This window comes from Sarcophilus harrisii, chromosome 3, assembly GCF_902635505.1.
Source record: "Sarcophilus harrisii chromosome 3, mSarHar1.11, whole genome shotgun sequence".
NCBI classification, from domain to species: Eukaryota; Metazoa; Chordata; class Mammalia; order Dasyuromorphia; family Dasyuridae; genus Sarcophilus; species Sarcophilus harrisii.
Genome location: NC_045428.1, coordinates 416327754 through 416346426, shown reverse-complemented (window position 1 = coordinate 416346426; position 18673 = coordinate 416327754). Strand labels below are relative to the sequence as shown.

The following is an 18673-nucleotide window of genomic DNA, read 5'->3' as shown; positions in this document are numbered from 1 at the left end:
ATGTTTGTACATTGCTTTGCAAACCTTCCAAGAACTATGTTCTAGTTATGTTAAATGCTAGCTATCTCATTTGAACCTCATGACAATCCTGTGAGGTAAATATTTCAGGTATTATTATCTCTATTTCACATAAGAAACTGAGGACTATGGAGATTTAATGGTTATTTATGGTCACAGTCAATAAATGTTAGTAATTAAGTCCCTCTGATACTTTTCACTTGCCAGATTAATCCTTTTACAGACTTACTTTAACCATGTCATGTCCTTGGTAGAAAAATCTATTCTTTATAGTGAAATTCAAGACCCTTTTAACATCTAGCTCCAAACTATCCCTTCCATATCTATACTTTGTATTTCAACAAAATGTAATCACTTTCTATTCTCCAAGCATTTCTTCTAGAACGTCTATGGTTGTGAATCTTCTACCATTTGAAATATCACCTATTCTTCAAGGCATAATTAAAATGTCATCTTCCATGAAACCTTTTCTGATAATTCAAAAGAGAAGGATCATCTTCCTTATCTCAACTCATATGTCTCTTTCTTCATAGTATTCCTCCTCTTATTTGTAACTTACTTCAAGTAATTAAATGTAATAACTGATCTATCTATTATCTCCTTTATTAGAGAGAAAATTTCCTCAGGGAAGAAACTAAGTCCCATTCATTTTTCTATTCAACCAGAGATCTTACCTAATGTCTTCCTTTTAACTGACAATCAATAAATATTTGTGACATGTTGGAAGCAAGAAAGTCAAATATACTTAATAGAGAAATTTAAGATAAGAAAATTAAGATTGGATTAAATAGAAGCACATGTCACTTTACCTACACAAAAATATACCATAATAAATAAATTTTCTGTGAACTTGGAAGGATATTGGGAATAAGTAATTACATCTGTACCATGCAATTTATTTCTGTAAATAAGCGGGAGGAAACACTGTTAGCTCTAGAGGATATCTCTGGTACAAGTAAAACAAATTAAATTCATTAAATCGTCATCAAAAGAGTATATGAAAAATATAATTCCCAAATGGAATTATTAATACATTTTAGATCTAAAGAAGAGCTTGAATTTCCTAAATTAAATTATCCCTGAAAAGATGAAGATAGCTTTGATATGGAAAACAATGAGTAACATAACCAAAATGTGGTGATACTCTAGTCAGTTATATATCATGCCCAGGCTCCTGACTTAGGTTGGCACAATGGGAAATTTGACTGTGTGGTTTGACTTGACTTGATTTTGCAATGAACCTTTACACAATAAAGCAGTAGTAGTAAGAGGCAAAGCAGAGTCTCTTGTCTAATTTTATTACTAATTTACAAGCCTACTTAAACATGGAGGTGTGAGGATTAAGAAAAAAATGATTAAGAACATGCATGGCAATAGATTGAGTGAAATTACAAGCCACTGTTTTCTTAACTCAGAATTTTAGTTTGGGCTGAAATTTATCTGAAAAAAATTCTGTTCATTTTATTACTATATCATAAATTAATTTGTGTCAGATAGATGGTCTTTGAATCCCTCACAGTATATCTACTATTATGTCTTGAAGAAGTAGAGACTCATAATTAATGGAGATTGAATTAAATGGTTAAGGACTGCTACTATTAATCGCCTATATAAGAATTCGTACTGCATCAATTCCTTCACATTGCTGAGTTTAATTTCTAATAATGAACCTTAAGGTGTCTTTTATTGAGTTTCAGAATACAATGGTTTACCTGAACATTTTTTGTCTGTATTGTCTTTAATATATCCCTAGTACAAGATGTATATCAAGTTTCTTTTTATATGCAGCATAAAGAGGCAATAAAATAGTTTTTTAATGTTTCCTTAAATCAAAGGTTTATGATTTGTCATAAAGCTTTGGGGAGCAGCTAGGTGGTGCAGTAGATAGAGCACCAGTCCCGAAGTCAGGAAGACCTGAGTTTAAATCAGATCTCAGACACTTAACACTTCCTAGCTGTGTGACCCTGGGCAAGTCACTTAACCCCAATTGCCTCATCCAAAAAAAAAAAAAAAAAACTTTTGATTTTTCCTTAAATCTAAAATTTTTTAAATTTTAAAAAAATGTTCTTCAATCTACAAAAAAAATTTTCCCTGAAAGTCTCTAAGATAAAATTCGAATAAAAGAATGACAATTACACATTAAATAGTTCCAATGACATTTCATCAGCTACAATTTCAGTTTCCAAAACATAATCCAGTAATTTTTGCTTACCCGTTTGGATCTCAATTCACTGGTCAAAGGGCTAGATTCTTCAGAGGTATTTTTATTCCCTGCTTTGGGTATATCAGGAGAAGGAACTACGAGTTTCATGTAAGTTTCCTTTTTGGCTTGATTGACCAAAGACAAAGGTTTCACATTGGACACCAATCCCGTAGACTGTATTACACTTGTGTGTTTGTTCACAGATTCCTCCTTTGCCTGAGAGCTTTGGAAAATAAAGGGAAGCTGCTGTGACAAAACCTGAGGTTGCTTCTGCTGGGATTGGAATGATGAGTGAGTCTGAGATTCAGACACAAGAGGTATTGGCTGGTGTATTCTTTTTTCTTGGGACTTTTCAGTTGCTTTTTGTCCATCTGGTTTCAGGTCCATGATACCATGCAATAGCACCTGCAAGAAAAAAATTGTTTTTTTTATTTCTTAAAATTTGTAGAACAAATACTATAAGATAATCATGTAGAATATGAGAGAATAGAAAGAATTTTATAAATTTCTAATGATCAAAGGTATAAAAATATTTCACAAAAAAGTCTTTAATTCTTTTGTTCATGTTTTCTACTCAATCTCCTATTATTTTTTTTCTACTTGAAAAAACTGCAGCTCCTAGGAATGAAGAAAATATTCTGGATTGGGAGGAGGGAGAAAGAAAATCTTGTATCTTTATCTGTAATCGACTCCCCACAGAAACCTTGACTTTCCTCAGTAAATCATCACTTTGCAGGTTAACCTATAATCTCAGAGAATTGTCCACTCTCATTGAGAAGTTAAGTGACTTGCCCATAGTCACACAGTAACAGATATAAGAAGCAGAACTTTACACCCTTTCATGCAGATCCTCTTGACTCAGACTGGAGCTATTCACTATTACAAGCTTCCTTTTCCTATGTAGTAAATAGTAAAAATAATGGAGGAAATTTTATTTTAAAAACATTATTTGTATAATTGGTTCACACTCAACATAATTCTGTTCATTTAAAATGAGAAGTGCCCATATTAAGTTATGGTGCTTATACCTTGGTTTTATTTTTATGTTGTGCTTCGCTTTCTGAATCAGAATCATCATCTTCACTTTCTTCAACAGTTTGGTCTTCTTCTTCCTCTTCATCTTCCTCTAAATCATCTGAATCACTGCTACTGATACCTTCACTTGAGGTGTCGGAGGATGTGCCTGAGTCACTGTCACTGTTACTTGAACTTTCCATGGCTTTCTTTCTTGGTTTCTGGGAAAAGACAAACATTTTATCAAGACTTTTTTTTTTCCATAAAATAATCCAATTTTTAATGCATAAATATGCTCTCAAATGACATTTCATTCTCAAAATGAAAGAAAGGAAATTTCTCAAGTGATAAACATTTTAACAAAATGATTCAAATGAACTTATCTACTGGCAAGCCCTCAATCTAGCTTGAGCTAGCCCAGATAAGATATTAGAAAAGAACATTATTAGTGATGGAGTCATCCGCAACCACAAAGAGGACTGTGGGGATTGAATATGGACCACAACATGTTATTTTCACTTTTCTTTTTATCGTTTGCTTGCTTTTTCTTTTCTTTCTCATTTTTTCCCCTTTTGGATTTGATTAGAACAACTGCACAAGTTTAACATATATTGGATTACTTGCAGTCTAGGAAAGAGGTGGACATTATATACTTCAACAACAATACTATATGATGACTAGTTCTGATGAACCAGGCCATCCTCAGCAACGAGATCAACCAAATCATTTCCAATGGAGCAGTAATGAACTGAATCAGCTATGCCCAGAGAAAGAACTCGGGGTGATGACTAAAAACCATTACATTGAATTCCCAATCCCTATATTTATGCCCACCTGCATTTTTGATTTCCTTCACAAGTTAATTGTACAATATTTCAGAGTCTGATTCTTTTTGTACAGCAAAATAACGTTTTGGTTATGTATACTTATTGTGTATCTAATTTATATTTTAATATATTTAACATCTACTGGTCATCCTGCCATCTAGGGGAGGGGGTGGGGGGGGTAAGAGGTGAAAAATTGGAACAAGAGGTTTGGCAATTGTTAATGCTGTAAAGTTACCCATGCATATGTCCTGTAAATAAAAGGCTATTAAATTTAAAAAAAAAAAGGAAAAAAAAAAAGAAAAATAAAGAAGGAAGACAAGAAAAAAAAAAAGGAAAGAGGTAGAGGGAACGGAGGGAGAAAAATTTGGAACACAAGGTTTTCAAGGGTGAATGTTGAAAATTATCTTTGCATACACTTTGAAAATAAAAAGCTATTAAAAAAAAGTATCAATGACAAATTTCTAGGTTTTTACCATATTACCATGTTTGTGAAACAACAAAAAAAAAATGAAGTATATTATTTGATATAAAGGAAGTTTACAAGTGAACATTTAAAAATAAATTTAAATTTTAGTTTTCTTACTATTTGTGTTTGGAATGTGTTGAAACTATAAATTTAGTTCTATTCCCTTTTCTATGCAAAAGATAGCAATTGGTTGACAACTACTTGGACAACTGGAGCTATTAGGACTGCTAAAAGTAGGGAAATGCTCCAGTTTTCTAGAACAATTGTCCTCAAATGTGTTTAATTCCCATATGCTTTATGAAAAGATATAGTTGATCATGCATGCACACATAAAAAAATAAGGATGCTAATTCTTTTTCCTTTTTGGCTGAGGCAATTGGGGGTTAAGTGACTTGCCCAGGGTCATAAAGCTAGGAAGTGTTAAGTATCTGAGACCAAATATGAACTTAGGTCCTCCTGACTTCAAGACTGGTGCTCTATTCACTGCTCCACCTAGCTGCCCCTTCAAGTTTTGAATTTCAGATTCTATTCTTCCCTCCCTCCCCTATACTTGAGATGCTAAGCTTCACATTATCTTAGTATACATTCCTTTCCTATTTGGCCAGTGTGTAGAAACTGGGACAAAATGGATGTCTGTCCAAGTCTCTAGGTGCCCCTATTATTTTTCATAAAGAAAATATTACATATTATAGTAACATAAAATTGTACAATGTATATCAGAACATATTTCAAATAAAAGCCCCAAGGTTCTGTTTCTTATCAACCAAAAATTCTATTTTTACTATAAAAGAGATACCTATCTTTCATATTTTATCTCCAATTTGTTTTTTTGCTTTTGTTTTGATTGAGAATAGAGATGAGCATTCTGATTCCCAAAGTTATTAATTACAAATGGAATTAAAGCCTTGTTAGCTTAAAACCTCGTTAGCATATTTAGGAAGAATGGGATATGCTTCTCCAAGAACATAGGAAAATTTGATTTAAAAATTCCATTGCTTGGAAAAGTCCCCAAAACTAAATCATAATGTTCTTTTACTCCCCTTTTCAAACTTTTTTTGTACCCATTGGGGTTTGGAACACAGATGTTGCAAGACATTGTTTTGTATCCAATAACAGTTATCTAATAGCATAGTACATAGAAAAAATTCCTGAATTTATGTGGTTACCAACTGTGCCATGGCTTTTAAGAAACTAATTACCATGCATATTGCAGAGATTCAGCATCCATTACAAACATTATTATCACTGAAAAGTATTTATTATGTGCTTAATAGTATGTCATATATGCAGATAAGTACAGATTCACTGCTTCCCCCACCTTTATAAGACACTCATACATACAGATATAGACACACACACACACACACACACACACACACACACACACAAAATGCACATACACATTCTCATGTGTGCACACAGAGAGACACACAAATAGCAAAAAAGAAACAGCAAACCAATAGGACCTGGATTTACATTTTAATGAAATAATTTTGCTTTTAATATTTTTCTCAGTCCAATTTAGTGCTGGTATCTTTTTAACTATTCAAATGCAATGGTTTAAATTATAAAAATTTAATGAGAATTGTATATGCTCTAAAATTACAGATTTGGTAACAGAGGTAAAACAATATTTAAACAGTAAGACATCTCATAATGTAAGAAACATTATTTCTAGGCAGTACATAAAGTAAAAAAGAACAAGAGAAGTCAGAAATCATGAGTTTAAGCTGCAACCACGTGGTCAGATCACCCTGAAAATGTCAACTTCATTCATTACTCTATTTAATATCTCACCTTAAAATAAGAAGAAATAATACGTATCCTGCCAATATGTTCTATACCTTCCAAAGAATACATATGCTATTATTTTGTTTCTTTATTATTATTAAAATAATTTTACTATGCAGTCCAAGTGGTACCCTAGTCTCTCCCATGCCTTTTTACTGAGTGACCTGCATGCCTTGAATTCTTTCCTTTGTCTCCACTTCCTGGCTTCCCTGGCTTCCTTCAAAGTTCAGTGAAAATCCCACTTTCTACAAGAATCCTTTCCTATTCCCCTTAAAGCAAATACTTTCCCTGGGTGATTATCTCTAATTTATAGCTAGCATTTATCCTGTATATATCTTATTTGTACATAGTTGTTTGCATGTTGATTAACTGATTAAAATAATGTTTCTTGTAGCATTGGGGCAAATAAAGAAATCAATTCTGCCAACTGCTTTATTTGCTTTTCTGAGGAGAACTTGTGAGCTCTCCTATTTACTAATACAAGTACTCTGTTTAAGAACTACTACTTTAAATTATGTGTAGCAATTTAGTTGCAAATTTCCATTTCATTTCGGGTGAGAATATTAGTACTGATTTAAGTTCCTCCACATTGAACAAAGATATATTGTGAATACCAACAACTAGAATAATGCTTTTAGATGCTCTAAAACTATGTAATCCTTAATTCCTGTTGTCTTCTCCTCCTCTACATCCAGGCAAAAGCAGAAGAAGAGATCCATAAACCTGAGAGCAATTTCCCCTGTCCCCCTAATTTCATGGCTTGCCACGAACAAAAAATTGATAAATTGCTTTTCAACCCAGCAGGTCAAGAGTTTCTCTATTTCTTAGGTTTGGTCTCACCCACCAAAAATAGTCTATCAACAGAATTCTACTTGAAACCTTTCTAACTCAGAACAACCTAATGTTCCATTTCAATTCAATTCAATAAACATTTATTAAGTGCTAAAAGCATGAACTGTACTAAGCGTTGGAGATAACAGTAAGAAACAGAGACAGTTCTTGTCTTCAAAAAGTTTATAATGTAAAAGTCAACACACACAAAAGAAAAAGTAAAAAGAAAGAGAATACAGATGAGATACTACTGGGAATTTTGGGTAGTTTTAACATAAGGAATAACATAATCTGGGCCATTCTTCTGGGTGATGAGATATTAGGGATTGCTAGTAATCATCTTGAACATTTGAACCCAGTAAATAAAAATCCATTTTTTTTCATTTTTTTGTGTTCTGATCATTTAAAAATAGAAAACTTTGAAAAGCAGAATTGGTAAAATAACAATGTAAAATAAATGTGTAAAAGAAAAAGAAATCTCTGGGAAATAGAACAACAAAACCAGACTCAGTCAAATAATTACTTAGAAGTTTCTATTATACCTTTTGACAATATAAACAAAATCATTATTTCAATTATGTCTGATTCTTCATGGCTCCATTTGGGGTTTTCTTGGCAAAGATACTGGATTGATTTGCCATTTCCTTTTCCATTTTAAAGATGAGGAAACTCAGGCAAAGGGTTAATTTATTTGCTCAGAATTACATAGCTGTTAAATGTCTTAGGCTAGATTTGAATTCAGGAATATAGTCTTCCTGACTCTAGACCTGGCCATCTATCTACTGTGGCACTCAGAACTTATTTACAGAAGTAATTTCTATGCATAGTATGAATATTTAGCCACTGATGAAAATAATGCACCAGTAGTCCAAAGAATACCATATAACTGGCTGAAAATTACAAAGAGTTGAGGATATCAGCATTGGTACAAATATTGGTACAACTGGTACAAGTACTGGAACAATTGAAACAGTAGTCAGAGACTGAAAGAAGGATAATATTATAGGACAATACATAAACAATCCCAATATTTCATATACAAAGAAAAAGTTTCTACCTTGCAGCCCAAATCAATCATGGGTTATTGAGACTGCCAAGTAGAACTATTAAAACCATGCAGAGTTCCATTTATCAATTTAAAAAAGAGGATTAAGGATACAGAGGGTGTTTTCTCATCTGCTGAGCTTCCCCTAAAAGGAGAATGAGCAACAGATTTTTGTGAGATAATGGTACAACAAGAAAAGACAAAGGAGAAAATTTTAAAGAGACAGAATAAACTGATCCATGAGTAAATAAACACAAAGAAAGCAAGTGGTGAAAATACAAGATTCCTATAAGCAGGAAGAGTATAAGTAATGGAGAAGAAATTCAGTTCAAAATTTACAGAGTATTGTATTGTACAAGCATTAAAATTGATGAAAAGTTTGATTTAGACATCCTCAGAGAACTTGCTTTGTAATAAAGATAATGCACACACAAATAACTATATAATATATAGTATATTGTGTGATAAATTGAATTAAAGAGATATAAAACAAAATATTAGGCGAGTTAAGAATATAAAACAAAATATTAGGTGAGTTAAGAATTAGCCATTTCAAACAAGGACATAGGGGAGGAGACTTCCTGCAATGGATGGAATTTGAAATAGAAGATGAGCAGGAATTAAACAAGAAAGAGGAAGAGAAAAGATATTCTAGGCAAAGTATAGTACAAAAGCATAAATGTGGAAAATTGCAGAGCATTCTCTGGCGATGGAGAATTGACCAAATTTACTAGAGTATGGAACAAACAGAAGAAGAAAACACAAAAAAATTGCAAAAAACTTTTTGGGATCAGACTGTGGAAGTCCTGAATACCAGACAAATAAATTAGAAATTTACTTACCAAGAAATACAGAGCTCTTAATGTTTTTGGAACAAAAATGACACAAGGAAGATTACTGTAATAATGGTGGGGGACGCAAGATAGTGGGGAAAGAGATAATAAGAAGGAAATAGATAAGTAGGTATTAATTTGTTTCATTTGATTGTAAAAGGAAGGTGCTCTAATGTAGTGTGGAGGAACATATGTGTGACAATTTTACATACACACACACCTACACATGTGTGTGTGTGTGTGTGTGTGTGTAACACAACCTTTAAAGAGGAAAAAAGAGGCAGAATGAACAACATTGAATATTAAAGGGCACTGACTGGTGATGAATACCAACAATAACAACAGCATAAAAGACCATTTGAAAATTCTGTTCAGTGGAAACAGAGCAAAACACAAATATGACCACTGCTTTATGTTGGAATGGGATGCAGACAATGCATTTATGACAGAAAGAAGGAAAGACTACTTTTATATTTTGTTTCAATATGTCCTGCCAAGAAAAATGATTATTGGACTGAAAACAGAGGGAAAATAATAAAATGAAGTGGAAATCCAAGAAAAAATGAGGAGAATGCAAGACACTACCTAGTTACTGGGTCCAAATGAATTATATACCCGGCTACCTGAAAGAATTAACAGGCAACAATTGCAGGGGGATCTTCAAAAGATTGTGGAAACATGTTTAACACATATTGGATTATTTACTGTTGGTGGACGGGGGGGAAAGAAAGGGAGGGAAATAATTTGGAATACAAAGTTTTGCAAGGGTGAATGTTGAAAATTGATGCATATGTTTTGAATTTTTAATTTAAAAAAAAGATCGTGGAAAGAGGAAAAATGGTCTTCTGACTGGAAAGGGAGAATTTTATAAAAAGGAATCGGATACAATCTGTAAATTTATAAGTCCATGATACTGATTTTGATGTTTGTCAAAATTCCAGAACATGTTATTAAAAGTATGATTTGTGAGTCTTTAGAAAGGAAAGTAATAAATACTACACCACATAGCTGTTCTAAATAGTACATATTATATATTACATAAATGCTCTCTGCAAATATATTAGGAACCTAAGTGGTGCAGGAGAGTGCTGGGCCTGAATTTCCCCGAGTTCAAATCCATTCTCAGACCCTTACTGTGTGACTCTGGAGAAGTCACTTAACCTAGTTTAGCTCAGTTTTCTCATCTGTAAAAACGGAGCTGGAGAAAGAAATAGCAAAACATCCTAGCATTTTTGCCAAGAAAACTCCAAATAGAGTCATGAAGAGTTGGGCATAACTGAAAATGACTGAGCATTAGCAAAAATATGTATTTCAAGCATAAATAAAACACCTACCCGTTTATTTGATTACTACTATAATATTCTATTCTACACTTTGTTGATTTTGTAAGTGTGTGTGTGTGTGTGTGTGTGTGTGTGTGTTTGTATGCATATATATATTTGCGTGTTTGTCTTAATGGCACGTGACTAAGGTGAGTTGGTATCCTCTCACTGCATCATTCCTTACTATTGATATAAGTGCAATGCTATATTTGGATAGAGCTGACAAAGCTCATTCTTTAATTCAGATCCACATAATCATTGACCTTTGTGATATAACAGAGTATTACTATCACATGATAAAAAGCTAAATAATTTTGGTAAAACTACAATTCAGCATTTAATAACAAAGCTAACTTTGCTTTATCTACTCATGTCTTGTATCTAACCACGTCTTGATTTTTTCAGGTTGTAATTTACCTTATCTTTGATTTTGTCAGCTCTGGCATCCAAAAGCTGATTTTTTGTTTGATCTTGATTACATTTGCGACTTCCTCCTGGAGTCATTGCTTTTGTTTGTCCAGTGGAACTTGAAGCAGTAGCAGCTAAGACAGATGTACTGATGCCAGACACAGGCGATGGACTGTTGCCATTTACTGACCCATTTACACCTGGAAAAAAAAAGTATCTCAAAAAAATTACACAAATATTTTACCTTTTTAAAAGAAGTTAGGCTATGAAATAATTTACTATTTCTAGAGAAGAAAAAATTTTCAAAAACCATTTTTAAACCCCAAGAAAACCTCCATGAAAAATTAATAATTTCTGAAATATCAAAAGGTAATGGACAGTCCTCTGAGATACCATGTTGTTAATAAAAGTGATTAGCACTGACAGAAGGACTTTGTAAGCCTTAATCAAGGTTTGAAAACTAATGGAGTTTCTCCTGTGGCATGTATGACTACCCTTTTTTGACCCAGATCTGTGATTTCATTGAGAAAACTCCCTTCTACCAAATGCACCAGCTCTGTAATTTATAATATTAGGAAAGTTGCCAAGGAATTTTCTCAAAGACACAAATTCAGTATGTATTAGAATCAGAACATAAACTCAGGTTTTTCTGGGGTTAGCTCTCTATCTACTTAAAAGTTGTTCATGACTTGTAAATAAATATTTACATGGATGAAGAAAATAATTTTCTGGCACACAAAATGCATTTAAAAGTTGATTTTAAAAAGAGTCCTTTTTCACCCAAGACAATTGGGGTCAAGTGACTTGCCAAGGATCATAAAGCTAATAAGAATTAAGGGTCTGTGGCTAGATTTGAACTTGGAACCTCCTGATTTCAGGGCTCTATCCATTGTGTTTATCTAACTGCCCCCAAAAGAGTACTTTCTTAAGCTTGTTGAGTCCCAGGTGGTTGAGTTCCTTCCCCCACTCCTCGCTGCCCCATCCTGTCCCCTATCCCCCCATCCCAGGTATAGCTCTAGTGAATTTTAATTATATCAACACTAACATGGATAATAATTATTTAATACCCTAGCAAGGTAAATTGTATTTCATTAGATTTTCACTACGCCCAAGGCATTTTCTTTTTTTTTTTTTTAAGCAAACATTGTTAAATACTCAATCATAAAAGGCATTACTTTTATTCATCAAAGCAAAGGAATTAAACTTCAACTAAACTTAAGCAAAATACTAAAATACAAGATAAAATTCCTATTTTAGAACTAAATATCATACATTAAATTTGTGTACCAGAACACACCTTACATACATGACAATGCTTGAAAATAAAATTCATACACATCACTGAAAATTTCTATCACAGGAAATAATTCTTTTAATATTTTTTATTATTACCTTTTTCCAGACCACCTCGATTATTTTTTCCTGCATTCCTTGAATGGAATGAAGATGAATCATGATTCTGAGCTGAAGAAGCAAACAGTGGTGGAATCCCCAGGAGTGGTGAGAAGAAGGTTGCCCCTGATCGAGCATGTACATCTGCTGTTCGCCACCATTCTGCACCTCAAATAAACAAACATGTGTATTATCTCTGCAAGTAAAATCACACCAGAACAATATTTTTAAAAATCAAGTATATTTTCAAAATAAAATGATCATATTGAGCTCTGCCTCTTTTAGTTCTGACAGATTTACAAACTGAAAAAGAAAACAAATGGAACAAAAGACAGACTAGTTGATTATACAGATTACAGCTTGTGCTTTCATTGTGATTTCATTCTTCTAACTTTAGACAACAGGGTATCAAACATCAGCAGCTTCTCAAGAATGAAATTTTAAAGAGTAGTGTTTGGAATTTTAGAAACAACATGGAGAACCTAAAATGTTTAGTAATTATTCTATTCTATAATGATTTTTCAAATACGAAGATTAAAATATTTGTTACTATAGTTTTTTACTCTGACATTTATGGTTAGATTCATATCAAACATAAAGAAGTCCTCCAAGTTATGTACAATGTGAATCTGAAGTACAATAGTTCCAATGTTATAAATAATATTCATAGAAATTCCTGAAATCACTTTAGAATGCAAACATTTTAAAATTTAATATAAAGACATTATATACCTGTTTATACAGTATACGCCTACTCCCACCCACACAGCCCAAAGAAGTCTTTTAATGCAATTGCAAAGGAATGGCACTGATCAAGGAAATTTTTCTTATATTGCATAATTTTAATGCCACCTTAAAAATGAATCTCTTCTTAAAAGCTAATAAGAAAACTTTGGATTTTCTCCTACATCCCCTAACAAATATTAGAAAATAATTACTGTCTATAAAACTAAAATGTTGATATCAATAGCTCAACAGCTAGAATTTAATAGCTCCTCTTAAGTGACTTATAAAATCTTTGGACAAAAGACTTTTAAAAAATGTGTATTTTCAGAATGATGACTAAGGTAGTTTCACAGCTCAAGATTCTTTAGATAAAGAAAAATGCTACTAATGAAGAAAAAGAGGAGTTTTATCAAAAGATCAATATGCACAGAAAATTCCCTGAACAACAGATGTTTTAATAACTTGTACAGGAGATGAAAGAACAGGTAACAGAACTGTGTACAGAAACATGGTAGGGTAATGTTAAGAAAGGTGTTGGAATGCTAAAAGCTCAGAATTAGCTGAAGCTAGCAAAAATAAATGCTAACAAAAAAAAGTTGTTTTTAAAGTCATTATGAGAAAAAGAAGACTATTAAAGAAAGGGTGGAATTGTTCTTCTAGGTATGTACAGGGACAATAATTGATGACAGTCAAGTTCCTGTGGTTTTATTTCTGTTTTCTATGCTAAAGAGAATTTTCTTTGAAAGATAAAAGAAAAACAGCTATCTGAGATCAGCTATCCAAAAGAAATCCTCCTGAGCTTGATGAATTCAAATCCTCTGGCCTCTATCAATTACGTATTTGCTCACTGATAGAATTGTTCAATGTGATTACTAAGCCATTGTCAAAGATATTTGACAGATGATGGAGAATTAGAGTAATATATAGGTTTGGAGAAGAAGGCCAGGGAGCCTGACTTCAATTCCTGTAAAAAAGTTATAAAAATGTATGATCAATGAAATGATTGGTGAACTAAGAAAATTGTGATCACAAAGCATCAACATGAAAAATCATGTCATAGTAATTTAAACTTCCTTTTTTGAAAGATGTGTTGCTTATGTGTGCACTTTATTGTTTTTGGGGCAAGGTTACTAAACTGATAGATTAACAGAATACTATAGATAGATACTGAATATCTAGCTGAATTTTTAGCAAAGCTGCTCTTGTTGAAAAAATAAGGCCTAGAAAGCAACACAATTAGATGGATTCAGAACTGACCAGAATCAAAGATTAGTCATAAATGGTTCAAAGTCAAATTGGAAGGATGTCCTATGAATCCTGTAAGATGCTTAATATTTTTATCAGTAACTGAAGGAAAGATGGCATTCTTATCAGATTTTCAGGTAACACAAAGATGTAAGGAAAGCTTATACACTGGATAACAGTACCCAAAAACATCCTGACAGACTATAATATTAAAGCTAAATCTAATAAAATGAAATTTAATAGAAAAATCTAATATTTGGATTTAAACAAATTACTATCACAAGCAAAAAATAGATTAAATATAGCTGGGTTGTAGTTTGAACAAGATTTGAGGTTTAAATGGACTTTAGATCCATTGAGGCAACAGTGTTATCTATAGGGCAATGAAAAATAGTTAATATAATCCTGGATGGCGAAAAAGGAGCCCTCCCTTCCAGGAAACAGGAACTGGGTCTACCATCCCACAATACTCATCTCTGCTCAGGTCGCTTTTGGAATTTTAGGTTCAGTCCTGGATATCAACATATAGGAAGAATAATGTTAAGCAAAAGAAAATGGAGAGAAGGGCAACCATCATGGCATTCATCTATATATAGGTTGGCAAAAGGAATGGCTTAAGTTTAGCCCAAAGAAGAAATTATAAGAATAGGATAAATATCTTTGAATATTTAAAAGAAAATCATATGAAAGACATATATAAACTTATTTTGTTCATCTATAGAAGACAGACATAGCCATAATGAGTAGAAGTCCAAATATATATAAATTAAGACTTGATGCAAGGAAAAACTTCCTAATGATAAAGATTATATAAAAGCAAAATTGGGATGTCTCTCAATGAGTCCCCCTCTTATTAAAGATCTTTCATGTCTTTAGAGACTAGATAACTATTCATTTATGTCATTTATGTCACTGTTTTTCAAGTATTAGTTAGAACCCTGAAATTCTATTTTTCTGTGATAAAAAAATCTCTGTCCAAAATCTTCTTGAAAATATATTTTCTTCTTGTTTAGATAATCTATCAAAATAAAATCAAAACCTAATACTGCAAGCAAAATAGTTATCTCTCCATTGTTAGTAAGCTATGGAAATTGTTGAAGCATATAACAACATTAAAAAATATTGATGAAATATATGTTCTACCAGAATTTTTGTCCAAAATTCTAGGCATAGAGTATTCCTATGGATATATGAAAAGAAACCAAGGTTTACCTGTGTTTTTTAATTTTAAGAATCAGAAAAGTTATAAAAGTTAAGCTATTAATTTCAATCACCACTTTGAGAGGACTTTTTTAATAAGGCTGAATTGAGTATAACTCTCCCCCATCATATTATAGAAAAAATGTCTCTCTAAATGACAATAATAAATAATCAGCAGGATATAGATATGGAAACCAAATTTATTATTAATCATTGCAATTACTTTCTTCATTAATGAAAATTTCAAGCCCCTTACACATTTGTATTCTTTGCTATTCTTTTTCCATAAACCTTTCATAGAGGTTTTATATAAAATGCCTCAGACTTTCCTTTAGTTATTTTTATATCATCAGGGATTAGCAAAAATAGAAAAATAAGATGATAATTTTAGAGCTGGAAGCATCCTCGAAGGACATCTAATCCAACCACATAATCCAATGGAAGAATATATTATATTATTACGTAATATAATTTAAATGGAAGACAATGAGGGCTAAAGACATTAAACAATTTTCCCATGGCTAACAAGTGGCAACTGAATTTCCAAATTCCAAGTAGTAGTACTCTGGCTCATAGTCTGTTATATCTACTACATGAATCTCTTCAGTCAGCTCATTTGTACATGTCCATTAATGACAATATTAATACAGTTATGCCCATCATTTATCTTTGCACTCTTTCTTGGATTACTTATAATTTTGATCCTTCTCAGATTGTAGTATTTGATGAATTGTAATCATTTACATTATGAGAATATTGATGTTAAATAGAGAGGCTTTTCCAGTGATGCAACATTTGGAATCAATGGAAACCTGACACAATTTCCCATATGTGATTCATCCAGCTCTCCTCTTCCTACTCAATTGTGAACACAGTTCATTATTCAAATGCAGTGCCTGTCAATGATATATAGGTAGGTGAATAGGTAGACAGACATTGCCCATCTGATTTCTTGACACAATCTTGGCAATATGTATTTTAAATATACTTTTACTCTCTATTGAGGATGATAAAACATCTCTTGCACTGCTGTGTATTTCAATAAGGTAGCTTTGTACTAAGCAATCAAAACCATTATCAGAGAATAGGAGCACTTGGACAAGCTTGCAGTCAATAAGTAATCCTTTTTTTGTTTAGATTCAACAGAGAACATCTGTGACACAGGAGATCCATTTAGGTGAGCACATGTCAGTTTTACATCTCAACTTTATATCAATATTCAAGAGCTCACTGAATTATATATATATATATATTAGTTTTATTTATCAAAGGATCTTGCATTTTAACAAATATATGTGATATACTTTGTTTTAAGAGAACTTTCAGGGCTGCATTTTGTCCAACTGAGTTAAAAGCTTTTTCAAAATCAACAATTAACATAGAGAAGTTTTATTTTCTTTCTATTTCTCAGTCAGGTGTATAATCATAAAGATGTGGTCCTCGGGATAAAATCTATTGCTCTATTTTCATATTTTCAACACAGATGCTTGTGGTATAAAGTGGTTTTAAATGTATTTAAGATGAGAAAGTAAATAAATGGGTGCCAATTGTTTTTAAATTGATAGAATCTTTTTGTTTATAAATTGGAAATTGAATAACATGCTTCTTAGGAATACTAATTTCTAATTGGATATTTTGAGTCTAATCTTAAAGTACCTGGTGCTGATTTTTCCATTTTATTTTTGTTTTGTTTTTATTTTTGGTAAAAGCATTGTCTATCACCTTCTCTATTAGTTTGGCATTTCCCCTTCATTTGAAATATTCTCAATATTGATCCCTGTGAGTCTTTAATGTCATGCCACCTCTAATACAGGTTCCTTTTCTATTTAGCTAAATTTCCTTGTGTCTTTTGACTTAGTTTTCTTAAGAGATATTTCTTTACTTAGTACTACTAAGGTCACAGAATACAAATGGCAGCTGTGGTTGTCCATGAAAAGAAGTTGCTAAAAAGAACGGAAAGTTGTGGATCTTTCTTTCCCATTCTGAGTTTCCTTATGATATTCTTTTTGGTTTCAATTATTAAGTTCATAAGATAATCTGGCTCAGCTGAACCTCACAATTTCTCTGCAGGCTCATTTTTTTAAACTGCTTTTGGCTTTTTGGGAGATGATATTGCTCACAGTCTTCTGATAGCCATCTTTAAAATGCTTTGCAAATTAAGAGTATATTCTAAATGCAGTATTACTATGTACTTGTCTCTCAGCATAGCCAGATTCAACATCTCATGGATAAGGTCACTTTAAGAGTTCTTTAGATGCAGATATGGTAAGTATATTTTATAAGCTAACTGTCTCTATGAAATAATCTTGAATTAAGTATTTTTACTTCTGCTCCTCTCCTTTCTCAATTGTAAGAGGTCGTTTTTAATAAATTATATTAGACTATGAATTATGTATAAAAATTAGCCACAAAACAGCTGATGAGGAAGAATTAACTTTACAGAAATCATTTAGTGACTAGTTTAAATACAAAACATTAAAAACCACTCTCAAAATATATATATCATCATCATCATCCCCACCACCAACACCACTGTCATGATTTTGTGTCAAATTTGGAATTTCTAGTAGGATTCAAGAAATTTCAAAATAAGAAAAGTCAAAGGAATAATAATAATGAAAACTTGGCATATGAAAATGTTGATGTATTATGCAAATTAGAAATAGGTAAAAACAAAGGAATATATACAATGTTTTGATTTAAGCTCATACAATTTGATAATGAAAATTTGTTTTAACTGATAGCAAAGCCCTCATTACCTAACCCATACTAACATTCAAATTAAAAAACAAACAAATCACTACAGAGATCCATGGAAAATTTCCTTAGTTATATAGAAAATGAAATATATTCAAATCAATCACTTTATTGAGATTTTAATATCAAATGGGGAAAGCAAAGGGACTTTTAACCTATCACAAAATAATCTAATAATAACTGCATAAAATAAATATTTCAAGAATTAAATTGCTAATAGATTTGAAACTATATTCATGGGTAGCATCAGTATAATTTCATCATTAACTTTGGTAGTAAAAACTTATCTGATTTAGGTAATATAAAATTTCAGAGAATTCACTGTATATCCATTTTAACCATGAAGCAAAACCTTTTGAAACCCAAAGTTTGAGAACAGAATAAAATCTAACACACCAAGAAATGAAATAGTTATTTAATCAAATAATTCCTACTGAAGCTTGGAATTGGTTCTTCCCCCCAAATCTATGGGTTATATCCTTCCCCCAAAGAAAAGCAAACCAAATCACTAAAATGGAGCACATTAGAAAAAAGTCCACTTGAAGCCCTCATCTATTAAATTTTCTTGAATGTGTGAAATCTTAATTTCTTACAG

General features: G+C 32.1%; 1 protein-coding gene across 35 annotated transcripts in view; it reads right to left on the bottom strand.

Annotated features, from left to right (window-relative positions):
- Positions 1 to 18673, bottom strand: part of BAZ2B (bromodomain adjacent to zinc finger domain 2B) — a 325060-nt gene that overhangs the window by 102209 nt on the left and 204178 nt on the right. For 30 of the 35 annotated variants that reach the window (XM_031960628.1, XM_031960627.1, XM_031960595.1 and 27 more), the window contains 4 exons: positions 12151 to 12318; positions 10768 to 10958; positions 3250 to 3456; positions 2231 to 2626 (listed from right to left, as the gene is read on the bottom strand). In XM_031960628.1, the coding sequence (XP_031816488.1) occupies positions 2231 to 2626; positions 3250 to 3456; positions 10768 to 10958; positions 12151 to 12318 (962 nt within the window). The remainder of the gene's footprint in view (positions 1 to 2230; positions 2627 to 3249; positions 3457 to 10767; positions 10959 to 12150; positions 12319 to 18673) is intronic. The other 5 variants (XM_031960605.1, XM_031960614.1, XM_031960624.1 and 2 more) reach the window with 1 other exon arrangement.